Here is a 16,156-nt window from a genome sequence, read left to right on the forward strand (position 1 = left end):
CGTACAGCATACGGATGTCATCCATGTGCTGTTCGTGTGCTGTACGTGTTTAACATTGCAAAGGATAAGAGAAGTTTTGGATTTTTTTTTCTTAAGCCATACCAGAAAAAAAACAGATGGCAAACTGATCATACACTGATGGCACACTGATCCAAAACCCTGATGACACCGGTACCATAAAAACAACTGTTCTGAACCAGAGCTGTGACTAGAGATGATGCTCACACGATTATAGCTGACAACACTGGCACAGGAGGAAGAAGGGAGGGATTGCTGACATCAGAGCTGAGGAGGCAAACAGGGAGAGAGACAGGACAAACTTCTAGAAGGGGCAGACCTTATTGCATAGCAATGAAACAGCAACAATACAATGACAATACTGTATGATTCCCAACTCGTGGAACATGGCAATCCCTTTTAAGATTAAGCAGCATGTGAGTGACCATATTTCTTGGGAAGACCTAACACTTAAAGTTCCTCTACGGAATAATTTCATAATGTAGCTCTGTGTTTCCAGTAGGAACCTTCTCACAGACATAGAATGAAGACTATTGCTGCAGAGTGACTTATGGTTGTGGGAATACCATGGATGGTAACCTATCTGAAAGTAAATATTAACTCTTTCTGTAACTCCCACAGAGTTTGATGGAAGAGGGCACACAATTGTGTTAACCTACTCCATGGAACTACTTGGAGACTGTGGCAGCTAGGACTTCAGAAACAAAGTGGACCAGCACCTATTGGGCATATTTGCCATATTTGGAACATATGATGTAAATGCTTAAGATGGGAATACCCTTTTAAGGTTTGTTTGGGGGTTTATTATATCTAATACCCGCCAAATACATTAAAAAACTGGTCAGATAACAGTCCATGATATTTTTTCATCCAGAGTTAGAAGCCTTCTGTTGCAGGAAGCTGCCTTCCAGCCTGAGTAAAAGCAGTCTTTATTTTGACCATGTCCTAAAATACTAGTTGCATGTGTCATGTGCTTTCCATGAATGGTCTTCATCATCCTACAGGAGATCACTCAAATGACAATACACTTCAATGCTTATTGTACCAGCGATGAAGTGATGCGGGTTCAAATCTCCTAAAAAATTATTTAAGAAATTTTTAGAAAAGAATAAATAAAGAACAACATAACAATTTAGAATCTTCCCATTGCCTAAATGAAAAAAAATCTACAAAAAAAAGGTAAATAAAACTATTGTTAACCTTGCAGAAAAAAACTCACACAGTTTCATCAACAGAAAAATATAAAAAAGTTATAGCACATGGAAGGTGAGGATGAAAAAACAATAGTGAAAAAAAATAGCACCAGCACTATGAAGTTAAAATGGGCTACAACACTGATATTGATGACCTATCCCTACTTTCCACCTCCGCACATTTTTATCATTCCTCTTACTCTTATGGTACAGAAAACCACCATGAACAAGGTCCAGATGGACCAAAATGTTGGTGCATTCCAAGTATTTTGCTATCAGCCTCTATTCACGTGAATGGAGCTAAATTCCTGGAGCATGCATTAAACAGTGTGAATGAGCCGACCATCAGCGCTCCATCACACTGTTTGGCCTCAGCCCCACTATCACTATTTTGTCAGTATTCGGTCAGTATTTTTTCTCAGGAGTGGGAGCCAAAACCAGGTGAGGAATAATCAGAGAAAAGGTATAATAATCTTTATTTTCTTTATTTTTTTATATAGCGCTAACATATTCCGCAGCGCTTTACATACATAATCATCATCGCTGTCCCCATTGGGGCTCACAATCAAGAAACAAGTCACCAATTCTGCATTTATCACCCACTCCTGGTTTTGGCTCCCACTCCTAAGAATAAATACTGACCGAATACTGATAGTGGGACCGCTGCTGGAGCTGCTAGCAAGTTATCAGTGGGGGTGCCAGGTGTTCAGATTTTGAAGACCTATCCTATGGATAGGTTATGATCATCAGTGTAATAACGGAAAAAAAATTGTAACAATAGATTTCAAGGAGCTTAAAAGGAAGCTATCGTCAGATAATGATATATTGTTTAAATCAGGTTTTAGCGTATACATTTATTTCTAAAGCATTTTCGGCACTTTCGGGTTTTTTTGTTTTTTTTTCATATTATGAAACTTTATTAAAAAAAAACCCTAAAATTAGTAATCTTACAATTTTTACACTGGCCACGGGGGCTTTTGTAAAATCATAACAGGCAGCCCAGTAGTCACTAGACCATTTTAAAATATAACTTAATTGCTATTCATATTTTAACATTTTTTTTGAAAATCCTTGGAAAATCGTTATAGGGAAATTCACGACAGAGCAAGAGTAAAAATAATCCAATTTTATCTACAAAACCAACGAACAATTGTGCTTACCTTCATTATCTTCAACATCAACCCCAAGGTGATCCCAGCAGCTGGGCATATCCCAAAGCTCACTGCAGAGGATTCAAAGGATGCTGAATTTATTCCCGTATAAAATACAGGCAGTGCAACAATTGAAGCCTGCAAATTATTGGGCACGATTAGTGTGTGCTGCTCAGATCCAAGATTTTGCAAGGCAAGAAGATAATTTCATTAACAATCTCATTATAGTTGAAGAGGCCCACTTTCATCTAAATGGGTTTGTTCATAAACAAAATATGCAACTTTGAGGGAGAGAAACCCCAAGAATACTCCATCAGTATGAGTTGCAACCCGTAAAGTAACAGTTTGGTGCTGTCTAGGTGGAGAAAGAGTTCTTGGTCCTACTTTCTTTGAGAACGAGGCATAACACGCTCATATGGCAAATTTTTGGATGGCTAATAATTTTGCGAAACTCTGAATTCAATTGATCTCCAAGCTCACCCGGTCTTACGGACATAATCTACTAAACTAATTAAAAATAATTTCCAAGAAGTATGATTTTTGTTTATAAAAGAATAAATGTGAATTTTTAATACATAAGAGTTATTCCATTTTGAAATGGTCTAGTGACTTTTTGGCCACTATAACACAAGATCCAAAAATCACAATAGGCGATGTCACAGCTGACCTTGTCCCTTTACAGTGACATTGCACACAATCATTAGATGCTTCCATGCAAAAGATAGATACAGGGTCTGACCATTGTGGCTATGTACATATGTTGTTTCCTAAAACAATAAGAAATTATAGTCTAAAAATAATCCCAGTGGCCAGTGTGAAAACTGAAAGATTTCTATTTATTTTTAATACAAATTGTCATGTGAAAAAAAACAATGCCACTATTTTTAAAATGTATATATTTAACACAAAAACCTAGGTCATTTTCTGATAGCTTCCCTTTAACAAAAGGAAAGTAATCCCAGCAGGCAGTGAGAGCTGCATTGTGATGACGTACCAGGGGAAAGAGTTAAATACACAAAGGAACGCAGCCCGCAGGTGCTAAAGTCCGATCTGTAAATCCTTTGCCTTCAGGATATAGCTTTGCGCTCTTAATAAGTCACACTCCACATTGTTTGTGCTTCATGAAATCTTGGCATTGATATAATTCTAGGAAGGAATTTGTGAAATGTTCACAACTATTCGCGATTAGTGCTTAAACCAAAGGAGATAAATATATCAAGGCACTTAAAGAATTCATAGTCTGCTGAATCGGTAAAGCTGCGAGTCTCATCTTTTGACATGTTGTTACCTGCAGAAAAAGAAATGCTTGCTTGTGCCAGAAAACTTGGGCGGGACATTGAATAACAAGTGGAGGGCACTTTTTCAGCTCATAACCTGCCCCCTTCGCTCTTCTTGTCCTCGTCACAGTTGGGTGGGGATTAAGAATTGCTGCTTACCTGAAGAGTTTGTTCCTGTCCTCTTTGGAATTCAGGTGGATACAGAAGTGCAGTGTACAGAACACGGGAAACCAAGGTGAGACCACTTTATACATACTCCTGATCATGCAATACAGGAATCAATGTCTTCAAGGTATAAAGAACTAGTAGTAAGGTGAGAGGGTCACCTTATATACAAGTATATTCCTTGCTGCACTTAGTTTCAATGGTGTCTTCGCATTGTAGTCTATGGTCGACATGTCTTAGTGGTAATTTATATGTATTTGTCAGAGATTCTTTTATTTCATTCTATATATGATATACGTCTTGTTTAGAATTCATTTCTGTGTTTGATTTGACTATTCACTAATTTCCTCTTAGGAGGAAGTATTTTTAGGGAATATTTAGCCTGAGTTGAATGCCTAATCTAAAGGGTTATTCCAGTAAATAATGAAAAAAGTGATAAATGTTAGATTGGTAAGTTCTGAAGGCTTCAGCCAGTGCTAGAATGGGGTATATTTTGCCTACATTGATTAGTAGTTTGTATGGAGCAGTGACTATACCATATAGCTCAATCATCATTACAGAAATGACCAAATTATTACTTATTCATACAATACATAGTGCAGCAAAAGGATTTTCCTATCTCAGTAAGTGGTATAATATCACTAGGATATTCCATCATTTTATGATCGTTAGACCCCCCCCACTGATCCGGGGAATGAAGGGATGCACAGTAATGCCTCAGAGCTGCGGCCCCTCACTATTTTTCATCTTTATAGGAGGATTCCCATTTAGAAGCTAAAGGGGTTGTGCTGGACTAGAATATTGATGGGCAGGTGCAGACGATCGTATTGTCTGTCCCAGTGCAATCCAACAAAACATTGGATCACACTCGGACCAGTGTTAGACTGTTGGGCTATGCACATGTCTGATTTTTTTCTTCGACAGATTCTGTACTTGGAAACAAATCGCTGCATGCCTGAGTTTGGTCCTATATTCAGATCACACTAATCCATGCAAGTCAATGAGCCCTTGGAAAACATCAGACTGAACTGACAGGAGACCTGTCTGTGCAGTCTAACAGATTGGAGAAGATGGAAAAAAAAATGTTTCCATCTTCTCCGCATCCGAAAGAATCAGATCACACTATGGTCACACTCTGATCAAACTCTGATCAGAGTTTGATCAGAGTGTTATTTGCATAATTGACCCGATTCTCTCGGATGAGAGAAGATACGGTCGCCTGCTACTACTCTAGAAATCTCAGCAATTTTTGATGGGGGACCGATAGCTAAAACTCCCAAAATCAGTTTTTAGCAGATTCCCCAACTGCCAAATGTATGCAATGTATGTATCCAGAAAACCACAGCTCCGAACACTGTGCTATGGCTGCTCCCATTCACTTCAATAGGAGCTGAGTTGCAGTACTCAAGATTATAGAGATCTGTAGTGTTCTGGCCCCATACTCTGCATATTTCAAGCGACCGCTGGATCTCCCAACACCTGATCCCTGGGGGTGCTGTCTGTTGGACTCCACCAACCTGATATTGGAAATCTATCCAAAGAATAAGTCATGTGGTCCTGCACAATCTCTTAAATTAAAATTAATCACACAAGCTGCAGTTTCCTTCACAACTGGCTCGAGTGGAGAAAGACGTAGTGAAGGGGGAGCTGCATAGAAGCCCCCTCATCTTCAGTATTAGTCCCTTAAATCGGACCTCAGTGATCACTAATGTATTGCACATACCATCAATTGAAACATTTCCATTTGTACTATTCTACTATACTCTATTATATATACAGTAGTGTTGTAGTTATAGTATACATTTATATTTGTAATTTTATGCTTCCACTTTTCAGGTAGTCAGTGAAATTGTTGAGGCCTCAGGCTCCCATTTAAGTGAATTTCTTCTTTGAATGAAATATATCTATAGAACTGGCTATATCTGCTCCTTTATCATAATTACATGGTTAGGAAATGTCTGTTGTAATTGCAGACATGATTCTAAACATTAAATCTGGTACTACCCAACAATATCTTATTTCCAAGTCAGGACCTTGTATGTGCTGTTTAATTTATTACTCAACTAAAGAAAAGTTTCTCTGGAGGCCGGGATTTATGGAGTAGCATTGATGACATGAGCATGACACATTGCATTGTGTACTGTCAGAAAGTTTTATATACCCTATTAGGGCACTTGTACCGGAAACTGCAGTTGTGATGTAAGCAAATAGTTCATGGCATGGACATCTACTGAGTTCAGTGGGCCAGGGGTCTATTCTGCCTTTATTAAAACAAGTGTTAAACAGCTGATCGAGCTGTGTCATTGGGAATGTGAGAATAGTAGTCCAAACCTGGTAGTTCATTGCCTCTTAAAAACTTTCTTAGTAGTGGACAGAATTCAGAAAAATATTGTTTACAGGTGCACAACAAAATGTGCCCTAACAGTCTATGATCCTGTGGATAGACACATATTTGGACTCTAGGAGGAACCCAGAATAAGTCAAACAGAACATGGATACGATTTGAACATCCATAAACACAGAACTAAATGTCCAGATATCAATATATTCAATCCAATACTTTAATCAGTGCATCTTGTGAAGTGTTGTGCATTTCCTTTTTACTCCAGCCTAATAAATCTAGAAGACCATGGTATGACAGGCATCAGAAGTATGTCGTTTAAAGCAAACCTGTCATCAGGATTGTGCTCAGTAAGCTATATACACTGTGAGGTGGGCGCCTCTACACTGATTAAAATAATACCTTGGTTGATGAAATCCATCCTGTGGTTGTTGTTTAATCTTTGATTAAGGTTAGGAATTAATGAGATGCTCGTGCTTCGGTGCGGCCTGTGGACAGGGTTTATTTAGTGCTCTGTTCTTAAATTCAGCCTTATGGGCTTAAATGACAGGTCACTGAACCGTCAGTGACCTGTCTTCTATTTTAAATACTGCACTTGCGCAGTTCATATTGTGGTCTTTAAAACAAAAATTTAACTACAGCAAAATGGCGGATGCACATGCGCAGTAGCATCTAGCCACAACCGATAGATGCAATTGCGCAAGCGCCACCGGCGGTGCTATTATGTTAGAGGAAAAAAATTGGCTCAGGCAGCACTTGCGCAGAAGCATTTATCGGCAAGCGATAGATGCTACTGCGCATGGGCATCTGCCGACGCCATTTTGCTGTACTTAATTTTTTTTTTAAAGACCACAAAATGAACTGCGCAAGCGCAGTATTTAAAATAGGAGGCAAGTCACTGAAGGTTCAGTGATCTGTCATTTAAACCCATAAGGATGAATATGAGAACAAAGCACCAAATAAAGCCCCATCCACAGGCCGCCCCGAAGCATGAGCATATCATTATCTCCAAATTGCAAACACAGATTAAACAACAATGGCAAAATGAATTTCATCAACCAAGTTATCATTTTAATCAATGTAAAAGCTCCAACCTGACACTGCCTGTAGTTTACTTAGCACAATCATGATGACAGATTCCCTTTAAGCTAAGGTAAAACTTTATATTTTCTGGAAAGTCAACCTTACAAGCTGGTAATAACCCCATTCCTGTCCCTAAAAATGTCTCGGTTCTACAGATTTTTCATTGACGTGAACAGAGCTCACCAAGGATATATGTGCATGTCCAATCAAGTAATTATTAGAGGTGACTTTCCAGCCCAAGGGGTTGCCACTAAATGTCTACATATCAGCTTAGGATCAGTGTCAGGGCAAGTTACATAGAGATACTCCTGAGATTGTAAACCAGCCTCATAATTTACATGCTTGTGAACCTAAAATGACATCTACTAAAAATCTAAACGCTATCAGTGATTGATGATACACTGCAGACTGCCCGAATAGAGAGGTCAAGATTGTCAATCAGAGGTGAACTGCGTTACCCAGCAAGTGAAGCAATGAGTAGTCTAGTTTGTCGTCTAGGGTTACAATCGTTACTTTATTAGGCCCAATATTGATAAAATACTGAAATTACAACTATTATTAAGAAAATCAGTAAAGTCGTTAAAGTACCAATTTGTTTATTAATTTTCCTTACATAGTACAACATATCCATAGCTTTACAGACATCATCATCACTGTCCCCATTGGGGCTCATCACAATCTAAATTCGCTATATCTTTGGAGTGTAGGAGGAAATCCACAAAACACAGGGAGAACATACAAACTCCCTACACATGTTGTCCACAATGGGAGTTAAACCCAGGACCCCAGCGCTGCAAGGCTACAATGATAACTACTGAGCTAATATGCAGATGATCCATAACAGAATTCCCATTAACCCAGCTGGTCATACTTGTCCTGGAGACTCCATGTTAACAGTTTAACCTTCTGCCTCTCTTGACAGCAATCACAGCAGGCCATGTTTATAGAGTCCCATCTCCCCAATACAGGGTCTGAACATTGATTTTGGGCCTATTACAGGGTACACCTTATAAGGTCCCTTATTCCTACTAGTATTATGTAAACCCACCAAAAATGGGTTCCTTGAAAGCCCTCTTCTTTCAGGAAAGGCCAATAATTTCTCCCTCCTTCCATGACTTTTTCCAAGGCAGGCAGTAATCCCTAGGTACAAAAATACAAGGAAGTGTTTCCTATGAACAAGTGCAATAAATACTCGAGCATTAACAAACTTCCTGTTTGTGTTTGAGGATTTAATACTTGTCCTCATTCCCAAGCAGCCACATGTGTTCATGGGGAAGATCACTGCTTTCCCAGAAGGGAGCATAGAGTTCAAGATATATTGCAAATTCCCAGGAGAATGAGGTCACATCAGAAACATTATTCCTGCCTTTAATTAAAGTCATTAAATATCAATTCTAATCGGCACTCAAAGTACGTGGTGCTCGTGTCTAGGGTTGGCATCCCATTTCAAATAGTGAAGAAAGACTGGCACTCACTTGTAGATTTGCAGAATTAGTAGACTTTTATTCCATATTCTTCAGAATACAAATATATGTAACACGTTTCAGCTTGAACACAAGACTTTGTTTGAAAAAGTCTTGTGTTCAAGCCGAAACGTGTTTCATATATTTATATTCTGAAGAATATGGAATAAAAGTCTACTAATTCTGCAAATCTACAAGTGAGTGCCAGTCTTTCTTCAATATTTAATTAAAATCATAATAGAGAAAAAATTATGACAAGTCCTTTTAAATGTATTTTATGTAGTGTTGACGATTGCATACCTCTTACATGTACTAAGAAAGTTATTTAAATGTTTTTTCCAAACAAATAAACAAGTTGTCCACTATCTATGTGATAGCAGATAACTTACTGGCTGCTGGGGGTCCGACTGCTGGTACTCCGAGCCATTCAACGATTGTGGCTTTGGAGTAAGGTGGAGGTGTGCATGCTCGGCCAATGCTCCATTCATTGTCAGTGGGACTGTCAAGTACAGCTCTGAGCTTTCTCTGGCAGTCCTATAGACAATGAATGGAGCAGAGGTCAAGCATGCGCTCCACTCAGGATGGGGCTGCAGAGACCCCTTCTAGGAAATGCTCTGGGTCCCAGAAGTCAGATCCCCAGCAATCAGCAGGTGGATAGCGAATAACTTGTTATTTTGGGAATAGCTCTTTAATATTGAATTCCATTTCTATTGTGAAATCTGATTAAAGACCCTCTATAAGCAGTATTGTGGGATGTGCCATAATGCAATGGGATTTTACATAGGAGCTCAGATTAGTTATTTTACTGTCTTTTCGCATCTTTTGGTCTGCACACATACAGTATCTTTCCTCAATCCTGTGGTTTTCCGGAGTCGTTCTCTTTATTCTCAAAACTATCTATAGCTGCAAGACTCCAAGTCTGGCTGCTGACAAACACAAGCACAGACACGCTTCCCTAGAAGACCGAACACACAGTGCTAGCCCTCAGGGGAGCGATATTAACAGGAATGTAGATAAACTTGATGAATGCCTTTTGTGCATAATTTAGCTGTAAATTCCAGATTGCATGATGTCAAGAACCATAACAATATTTTCTTCAGTAATCTTGTATTGAGTATAACGTGCATGCAGGTAATGCTGAAATATGAAGAAAAAAAACAACAGTCAATGTTAAACTTTATTAGAGATGCAAATATGTAGAAATCACTTTTATCTAACAAAGGGAGCAACAGCCTGCTGTAAACTAATATGGATAAGTACCATGTAAAAACCCACATTGCAATTACAGTACTTGCTACATGAATGCTTATTACATGCAGCACACTGCATTATACATAGTATTAAAGCACAACATATGTTGTAAAACAATAGTAACTCATCACCAGGTCCTCTGGCTATTGAAATAAGGTAACTGTTGTTGACCAAGAATTGTTTTACAGGCAGTACTGTTGACTGAGTATGAATTGTTAACCCCTTCTGCGAGCACGCTCGGGTGCTTGCCGAGTATTTGCGGAGTGCTCGGCATCGATGAAAGTGTCGCCGCGCCTGCATGTGTCACATCTGTCATATATATGTGACACATGCAGGGATTGCTTGTTTGTCAGGCAATCTATGCATGTGTCACAGCTGTCTAATAGCAGTGACACTTGCAGGCGCGGCGACAGTATAAGAAATGCTGAGCACGCCAAAATACTCGGCGAGCACCAGAGCGTGCTTGTTTAAAGGTTTAAACTAGCACGTTCGCTCATCACTAACAGGCAGTTATCACTTTCAATCCTCAAGCTTAGTAGGTAAGTTCAGACAATTCATAAGGCGTGGAATAAAATGCAGGAAAAGTAGCCAGTATCCAGGCAACTCAATGGTGAAAACTTTGAAGAAAAAACACAAAGGTTCTAATAAGAGATGAGCGAATCTTTTAACATTCAGATTTGCCCACGTTGCCATATCTTTCCGACAATAAAATATACTGCAAAGCCTCTAATTACTCAGAATATATACATCCTATAAGAGACATGGAGTCACAAGTCTATTAATATAAAATATCAAAATTTATTGAAATACAATACAGGCAAAATAACAATGTAATCAAAAAATGTCAAAAAAGAAAAAGGCACAGGTGTTTAGAACTGCTGGGACACAATAGTAAAACGGGCAGGGGGGGTGAGTATACCCTAATGATGTTCAGAAAGGTAATGCATACAAAAGTTGCAGCTCCCTACATATAGAAGCCATTTATATCAACAGTTAGCAAAATGATACATATAAGCAAAAATGTATAAGATGCAAAATAGGTGGTCACATCTCAAGCTATGTCAACATACCATATATCGATAAACTTCAATAAAATATAAAGAAATAAAGTGCAAGTGCATATGGTCTGTCTCCAGAAATTGTCCGGATCAAACCTATCTATGACGTGAACATCAAACATATATCAAGTGTATATCTAAGAAGGATAGCCCGTAAGAGCATGTATGCGACAGGTAATATAATATAGTAGAGAGAGGAGCGATTAGTATAGGGAAAGCGCCATACCCATCATATACCCGTGTGTACCAGCAGGACAAGGTGGTCTGGAGACAAACCATATACACTTGCACTTTATTTCTTTATTTTTTTTATTGAAGTTTATCGATATATGGTATAATGTATGATGTTGACATAGCTTGAGATGTGACCACCTATTTTGCATGTTGTACATTTTTGCTTATATGTATCATTTTGCTCACTGTTGATATACATGGCTTCTATATGTAGGGAGCTGCAACTTTTGTATGCATTACCTTTCTGAACATCATTAGGGTATACTCACCCCCCATGCCCATTATACTATAGTGTGCCAGCAGTTCTAAACACCTGTGCCTTTTTCTTTTTTTGACTTTTTTTGATTATATTGTTATTTTGCCTGTATTGTATTTCAATAATTTTTTATATTAATGGACTTGTGACTCAATGTCTCCTATAGGATGTATATACCTGGGAGTGTCCTAGTGGTTGTTCCACTTTAGCCGTTCGTGCATTCGTATATTTAAAAATGATCACGTCTCTGTATCAGATGATAGTGACTTTACTCAGAATATATGTATGACACATTGAGTTCTCCAAGGAGTGTACTGAACCCCACATGTTGAGCTCTGTAATGCAAACACATCCTTATTAATGTCCAAGTGACTTCAATCCAGGGGTGGACATACAATTGGTGTGCAGCCGCACAGGGGTCCAAGAAGTAAGAGGTCCACTATCCCCTCCAAAGCAGGTGGAATTGCATTATAATGAGCTACAGGTTTGCAAAGTGTATAAATATTGTTCTTACATAGGGACCCTTTTATGTCTGTGTATATAGCTTATAACACCTTTTTTCTACCTCTTTGAGCTTTCTACAATGACTCATACAGCCGCTGTTGGACCAGCATCATGGGAACTATGTGTGACCGTGGATCAACAGAATGAATCCGAGAATCTTGGTGTCACAATAAGAGTGTCTGGAGATCTTCATATTGGTGGAGTGATGTTCAAACTTGTTGAACAAATTGGTAAGTATGGTATTTCTATACCACATTTACTACTGAATGACGCAAAAGCTGGTGGTTGTCCAAAATTTCTATAAAAGACCATTGTTAGCCATTTAGGATTTGTCTATTTTATTTATTATCATTGTAAAAAAAATGTTGTCTGCTACTCATATGAGCAAATAAACCAATTTTATATGCACTTCAAAACTGATCCTTTTACACTGACTTCAATGGTTTAACAAAAGGATCCAACATCAACAATCAGGTTTTTTTTTCACCGGACAAAAAATGGGTGTATGCACAACTTTTGCGTCTGGCTACAAAACCTAACTGCCGCTGGATCAGTTTGTTAAATCATTGAAGTCAATGTGAAAGTATCATTTTAAATTGCAAGTTTTTAATCAGTTTGGAACAGGTCCAGTATTTTTGAGTACTGGATCCGTTTCAAATGGTTGATTACTGGACTTGTGAACACAGCCTTAGGCTATGCTCCTAAGTCCAGTTGTCATCCATTAGATCGGATCCAGTAGCAATCAGTTGACAAAGTTGTGCAGACTAAAAAAAGTCTGGCTAAAAAAAAAAGTTTCAACTGAATCCGTTTTTTTCATATTGAAGTCTATGGAAAACGGATCCGTTAATCAGCCATCTGTTTTTCTTTCATTCTAAAAGGATCCATTTTTTGCTTACTAAATCATTTTCAAATAGAAAAAAACGTACGGCTACATAACCAATCTATTTTCCATATACTTTCATGGTCAAAAAACGGATCCAGTGGAAATCAGTTTGTTTTTTTAGCAGGATGAAAAAATGTGTCTGCACAACTTTTTGTCAACGGATTGCTGCTAGATCCATTCTAACTGATGATTACTGGACATGTGAATATAGCCTTATACTGTCACTAACAATCTGAAAATTACACAGATTAGTGGTAAAACCACATATCAGTACAGATATCGTCTGCCCTACAGCTGCTACATGTAGCACTATATCCTAACTCGATCCGGCCAAACTCCTAACAGCTGTAACTTTTTCACTTGCTGTTGATCAAGCTGTATAAGGAGTCACCAATTTATAGAACATATAAATTTGTAGTATTTTGGGGGGGATAAATATGTTGATTGTATTAAATAACAAAATAATTTTATTGTGCAGAGTTGAAGCTGACCCTTGAGGCAAATACTGACCCTATGTGTTAGCTGATGGGTGTCTAATCAAAACATCATGTATGTGCAGTAATACTTATAAAGCACAGAGTTGTTTAGGTCAAATTTTTACACTTACTGGTATATGGTTCTTTCCGTGGACCAATAAGACGTGTTGTAAATATAATTTAAGAATATATTTTAATTTAATTATTATTTAACCATTTGACACATTGCATTGATCTGTGCAAAGTCTCTTATGTTTTACTTTTAAGGAAATTATATTGAGATCATATCATACAATTTTTATTTAAATGGAATCTAGATAATGTGCAGTAACCCAGTTGTAGTTTCTTTGCTGGAGGATGTAGCGAGAGGTAACGAGCTGGAAAGCGGGAATGCCTGGTGGTGTTGAATGTCAGATGTCAGGACAGCATCAACCAGCTACCGCCCGACACCATGAGTATTTAGAAACACGGCTATGGCACTTAAAAGGGTTGTCCAGTCCAAATCGATAAGTCTGCAGTCACTTTGGGACTGGAGGGTATGTATGAGTTATACATACTCCCGGCCAGTGGGCGCGGTCTCGCTTCCATACAATACAAGTGTATGGAGTGAGGCGACGCCCACAAGACATGCTCTGGCCAGGGGTATGTAAAACTCCTACATACCCTCCAGTCCCGGCTCAGATACCGGCGAATCCCCACAGTGCGTGGGCTGGGGGGGATTCATAAGACTGCAGCTACACAGAGTGACTGCAGACTTATCAGTTTTGACCGGACCACCCCTTTAATTAAATCTTTATCCCAAGTAAAGCAAGGTCTAGAGACAACACCACATTGTTATATATTTTATATTTTTGCTAATGATCCCTTAATATTACACAACATATTAGGTGGATTGAGACTCATCAATACCACGATGGACCACGTTGTGTCTTTATATGTAGTATAACAATGTACTCATTGAGAGTCGCAAGGTTTATGTATTTTTTGTATTGTTTTACCAAAAGGAATTAGTGGCCTCAAGGTAATTTTTTTCACGCAATATAGACAGCTTTTAATACCATTTTGTATTTTAGAAGTTAGTTAATCCCGCTGTGCCTTAGGCATTGAAGGAAATGACATGTAAACCCTCTAAGTGTCAGGTACTATATGTCATGTATACTTTATCCAGGTGTTTGCTCGTGTTTCTTACGTTGAACACTCAATGTTCATTTTAAGCTTTTAGTAGTTTCCACAGCTGTACGCTACATCAAAATATAATAATAATAAAAATAATAATTTTATTTCTATAGCGCCAACATGATCCACTGCCCTTTACTATTCAGAAGGAATATGAACAAATCACATAAGACATTACATAATAACACATAATTCAACAATTCAAACGAGGAGTGAGGGCCCTGCTCACAAGAGCTTACAATCTATCAGGAAGTAGGGGAGACACAAAAGGTAAAACGTTCTTGTAGTGTACGGTCCAGCCATCTTTACAATAAATAAGGGTTTATTCCATGAACTGGTTCCAGACAGTATCTGTATATGTCGAGATACAAAGTGCTTCTGAGTGCAGTTAGTGTGTGTTAACAGATGATGGAAGGACCGAATTCCTAGGAAAAATGTAGGAAAGGCGGACAGAAGTTTTATCAGCGCAGTGATGTGATCGTTCTGCCTAAAGAAGTGTTTTTAGTGCATGGTTTATACTGTGGACACTGGGCATTAACCATATTGTCTGGGGATAATACATTGTAGAGAACTGGTGCAGCACATGAAAAGTCCTGAAAATGGATGTGGGCTATTCGGATTATGGAGGATGTTAGTCTTAGAGCATTCAAATAGTAAGAAAAAAGCTGCTACATCAGCGTTGCTGGTTCCGTGTTCGCACTAAAGATCTCATATGTGATTTCAGATCATCTATGAGGTTTTATCTGAACGCATTTCATGGTTAGCATACTTCTTCATCAGGACAACCATAACTATTTTGTGCTAACTTCGAAACATGTTGAGATAAAACCGCATCGATGATCTGAAACCACACATGGAATCTTTATTGTGAATAGAAAACCAGCAGCGCAGATTTACCAACTTTTATTCTTCTACTTGATTACTATGTTGGATTTCCCAAACTGTTGGAGTTGAAGCAGCTGGCACAGCTACCTTCCAAAGCGCAAACTTTTGTTGTGATTCACACATCCTCCCAAGGTGACCGCATCGTCTAAATCCTCCACTGGTTTTTCGGATAAGGTCTTATTGCGCTTGTATTGTCCTCCTTGTTTTTGTAGTCTTAGAGCATTATCAGAACGGAGAGCACAGGTAGGGTGGTAGACTGAGATGAGAGAGGAGATGTAGGGCAGTGCAGAACTGTGCAAGAGCTTTGTGGATAATAAGTTTAAATTATATTCTGTAGTAGATGAGCAACCAGTGCAGTAACTGGCACATGGAGGAGGCATCAGTGTAGCAGATGGAAAGAAATATAAGCCATGCTGGTCCTTTCAAGATAGATTGGAGAGAGTTGAGTTTAGTGAGAGGTAGACTGATTCATTTTAAGTTTCAGTAGCAAAAATGAGACTGAATCAGAGTAACAGTGTTGCCCCGATTCATGAAGACCGGTGATTTTCTGGCCAGTTTTAAAGTGGGGGCATGGTGAAGTCAGACACTCCTCTTTCATGAAGTGCATGAATGAGGAGTGTCTGAAGAGTGGCATATACCTCCGTGCTATACGCCAGAAATTTTTCTCCAATTATGGAAAGGAGTACGATTTTTGTCTTAGGGAATGCCATAGCTCATCATAAAGTGGATGAGCTGTGGCATC

General features: G+C 38.6%; 1 protein-coding gene across 1 annotated transcript in view; it reads left to right on the forward strand.

The window, feature by feature from the left end:
* Window positions 1-3,422: 3,422 nt before the first annotated feature.
* The window catches only part of FERMT1 (FERM domain containing kindlin 1), a 79,967-nt gene continuing 67,233 nt past the window's right edge, over window positions 3,423-16,156 (forward strand). Inside the window, exons 1-2 of the mRNA XM_073672254.1 lie at window positions 3,423-3,874; window positions 12,065-12,224. Of these exons, the coding sequence (XP_073528355.1) occupies window positions 12,074-12,224 (151 nt within the window). The 5' untranslated portion in view covers window positions 3,423-3,874; window positions 12,065-12,073. The remainder of the gene's footprint in view (window positions 3,875-12,064; window positions 12,225-16,156) is intronic.

Source organism: Phyllobates terribilis, unplaced genomic scaffold (genome assembly GCF_046119375.1).
Source record: "Phyllobates terribilis strain yellow unplaced genomic scaffold, ASM4611937v1 Scaffold_3__8_contigs__length_932513732, whole genome shotgun sequence".
Lineage (NCBI taxonomy): Eukaryota > Metazoa > Chordata > Amphibia > Anura > Dendrobatidae > Phyllobates > Phyllobates terribilis.